Consider the following 3,367-nt stretch of genomic DNA (forward strand, 5'->3'; position numbering starts at 1 on the left):
TTCAACTCCCTTTTAAAATGACTGATAGAATCGGTTCAACCACCTTTTTCAGGTGGAGTGTTCCAGATCCTGACAAGTCTCTGTTGGTGCAGAAACTGCTGAACTCAATGTTGAGTCCAGAAGGTTGTTAAGTCCTCCAGCTCCCATTGAGCTTCATTGGAACAGGGCAGGAGGCCGAGGACAGAGAGGTCAGAGTGGGAGTGGGACGGAGAATTAAAATGGGAAGTGACTGGAAACTCAGGAACACGCTTGCAGACTGAATGGAGATGTTTCTCAAAGTGATCACCCGATCTGTGTTTTGGTCGTCCCAATGTAGAACAGATCTCATTGTGAGCAGTGAATATAATATACAAAATTGCCAAAGTACAAGTAAATCACTGTTTGGTTTCATCCCACAAAACCCTGGGATTAGCCCAAAGGGAGCTACTTTATTTGAAGAGTAAAAGTTACAAAGTAAAGCAAATCAGTTGCTGGAATATTAAACTCCACCCCAGCTATATTAACACAGCAGATATAAACCCCACTGTCAGAATGAATATGGTTCAGTCCTGGATGTGATTAACAGCAGCAATAATTACAGAATGCAACAGCTACAGTCACTTGTGAACTCACTGGTGTCTCAGCATTTTGGATATCGATTAAATTCCTTCCAACAGATGGAGCAGGTGAACGGCCTCTCGTTATATTATTATAATATAATACTATCTTTAATATCATCTAATAAGATATTCTTTCTTACAGTTCAGTGGGATGTAAACAGTAACCCCAGCACCTTCAGGAGAGATGGTGCGAAAGCCCCTGTGTGCAGAGTGAGCATCAAATCAATGTGTGTAAATCCTCTCCTAATACCCTGTAAAAGGAGGTAATAAAAGTCATCACTGTCAGTACAGGATAGAAATTCAGAACAGACAATTCGAGATCCTATGGAACATTTTATTCCTCTCTTGTTTCCCCAAAGCTGTAAATCGCAGTCCCACACACTCTCCCTCCTCCCTGTGCTGAAATCCAAACCCATGACACCATCTGCACCATTTCTTTCCTCCTCTGCCAGTTTTCTCCCTCCCTCTACTGTGGCTGGGTTCAGTTCTCCAGCCCCTGTGTGCAGAGTGAGCATAAAATTAATGAGTCAATGATTTTCTGTCCTGGTCACTGGGTCTCTGTTGTGGTCCCACAAATTACCAGATTCATTCAGCTCAATTTCACAACTTGTCTTTGTGTTTTTGTAGGTTCTCTCTCACTCCCTTTTTCCTGTTGTAACTTCATGTTACAGGGTATTAGAAAGGGAGGATTTACGGACAGGAAAATCAAACATCACCTCAAGATGTGACAGTCACTCGATTCATCAGGATCTGAATATCATCGGCCTTTGATCATGGAAGCAAAAAGTGTGGAGAAACCGTACACGTGTTCTGTGTGTGGACGGGGCTTCAGCCGATCAGCTGGCCTGTCGGTACACAAGTGTAGTAACACTGGGGAGAAGCTGTGGAAATGTGGGGACCGTGAGAAAGAATTAAATTACACGTCTGAGCTGGAAACTCATCAACACAGTCAAACTGAGGAGAGGCCGTTCATCTGCACTGAGTGTGGGAAGGGATTCACTCAGTCATCCTCCCTACTCGCACACCAACGAGTTCACACTGGGGAGAGGCCATTCACCTGCACTGAGTGTGGGAAGGGATTCACTCAGTTATCAAACCTGCAGACACACCAGCGAATTCACACTGGGGAGAAGCCGTTCACCTGCACTGAGTGTGGGAAGGGATACATTCATTTATGCGCCCTACTGACACACCAACGAGTTCACACTGGGGAGAGGCCATTCACCTGCAATGATTGTGGGAAAGGATTCATTCGTTCATCCGCCCTGCTGAGACACCAGCGAGTTCACACTGGGGAGAGGCCATTCACCTGCTCCGAGTGTGGGAAGAGATTCTCTCTGTCAGGGAACCTGTTGACACACCAACGAATTCACACTGGGGAGAGGCCATTCACCTGCTCTGATTGTGGGAAGGGTTTCACTCATTCATCCACCCTGCTGATACACCAGCGAATTCACACTGGGGAGAGGCCATTCACCTGCTCCGAGTGTGGGAAGGGATTCACTACTTCATCCCAGCTGGTGAAACACACACGAGTTCACACTGGTGAGAGGCCATTCACCTGCTCTGAGTGTGGGAAGGGATTTGCTGATTCAACTGCTCGGCTGACGCACCAGCGAGTTCACACTGGAGAGCGGCCATTCACCTGCTCCGTATGTGGGAAGAGATTTACTCAGTCATCCCACCTGGTGACACACCAGTTCATTCACATTGGGGAGAGGTCATTCATCTGCTCCGTGTGCAGGAAGGGATTCACTCAGCCATCCTATCTACTGAGACACCAGCGAGTTCACAGATAATTACAGGGGTTGGATTCTGCTGTTGCTGCTGTTAATCATATCCAGACTGAACCATGTTCATTCTGACAGTTGGGGTTTATTTCTGATGTCAGTTGCTCCTCTTGGACTGAGCGTCTGGCCCACAGCATCTCTCATTCATGTGTGAATAGACCATCATGTCTTCAAACCTCATTTTCAATTTAAATCCACTCAGTAAATGTACTGAACAAAAGATGAACAATAAACAGATCACAGGCCAATCCTGTAGCTCTATATTGACAGGAGAAAGTCTGTTCTTTAGCTCAAGAATGAGGCTGTTTAAGCTCTGTGTGTTTCTTAGCACTCGTAGACTGGAGCTGTTGGACAGACAGGCTGTTCACAACTGTTAACATGTCAGATAGTGAAGGAATTGCTCTTCAAGTAAACTCACCAATTTATAAGCTCAGACTCCGGTCCCCTGCTGTAATTAATACTCAGCATCCATTAGTGTTGATTTACAGTCAATCACTGAATTGTCTGGTTAATCTTTGTTACTTGTTTTGTGAAATACTCTCCCTATTAGTGCTGAACTGCTGGATAACTCTGATTACATTAAAATGTGTTTATACATGTTTATAAAGTGTCTGTGTGTCCAGATTTAACTAAGTTGTGATTTGTAACCAATAAATGATGTTTCGGTCATGACTTGTCATCTGGTATCTTGGTGATTTGTCAAGAAAGATTTAATTCACTCACTCAGCAGCTCGAGAGGAACCAGACTGAGGTTTAATGAACATAAGAAATAGGAGCTGGAGGAGGCCATTTGGCCCTTTGAACCTGCTCTGCCATTCACCCAGATCATGGCTGATCATCTCAACTCCACCTTCCCGCACTATCCCCATATCCCTTAATTCCGTTAGTACCCAAAAATCTATCGATCTCTGTCTTAAATATACTCAATGACTGAGCATCCACTGCTCCCTGGGGAAGAGAATTCCAAAGATTCACAAC

At 44.9% G+C, this 3,367-nt stretch overlaps 1 protein-coding gene across 1 annotated transcript in view; it reads left to right on the forward strand.

Moving 5' to 3' along the window:
• LOC137349417 (zinc finger protein 585A-like) overlaps window positions 1-2,827 on the forward strand; it is a 79,597-nt gene extending 76,770 nt beyond the window's left edge. The window contains exon 3 of the mRNA XM_068014931.1: window positions 1,564-2,827. Within this exon, the coding sequence (XP_067871032.1) occupies window positions 1,564-2,398 (835 nt within the window). The 3' untranslated portion in view covers window positions 2,399-2,827. The remainder of the gene's footprint in view (window positions 1-1,563) is intronic.
• The last annotated feature ends 540 nt before the right edge of the window (window positions 2,828-3,367 follow it).

This window comes from Heterodontus francisci, chromosome 34 (genome assembly GCF_036365525.1).
Source record: "Heterodontus francisci isolate sHetFra1 chromosome 34, sHetFra1.hap1, whole genome shotgun sequence".
Taxonomy (NCBI): domain Eukaryota; kingdom Metazoa; phylum Chordata; class Chondrichthyes; order Heterodontiformes; family Heterodontidae; genus Heterodontus; species Heterodontus francisci.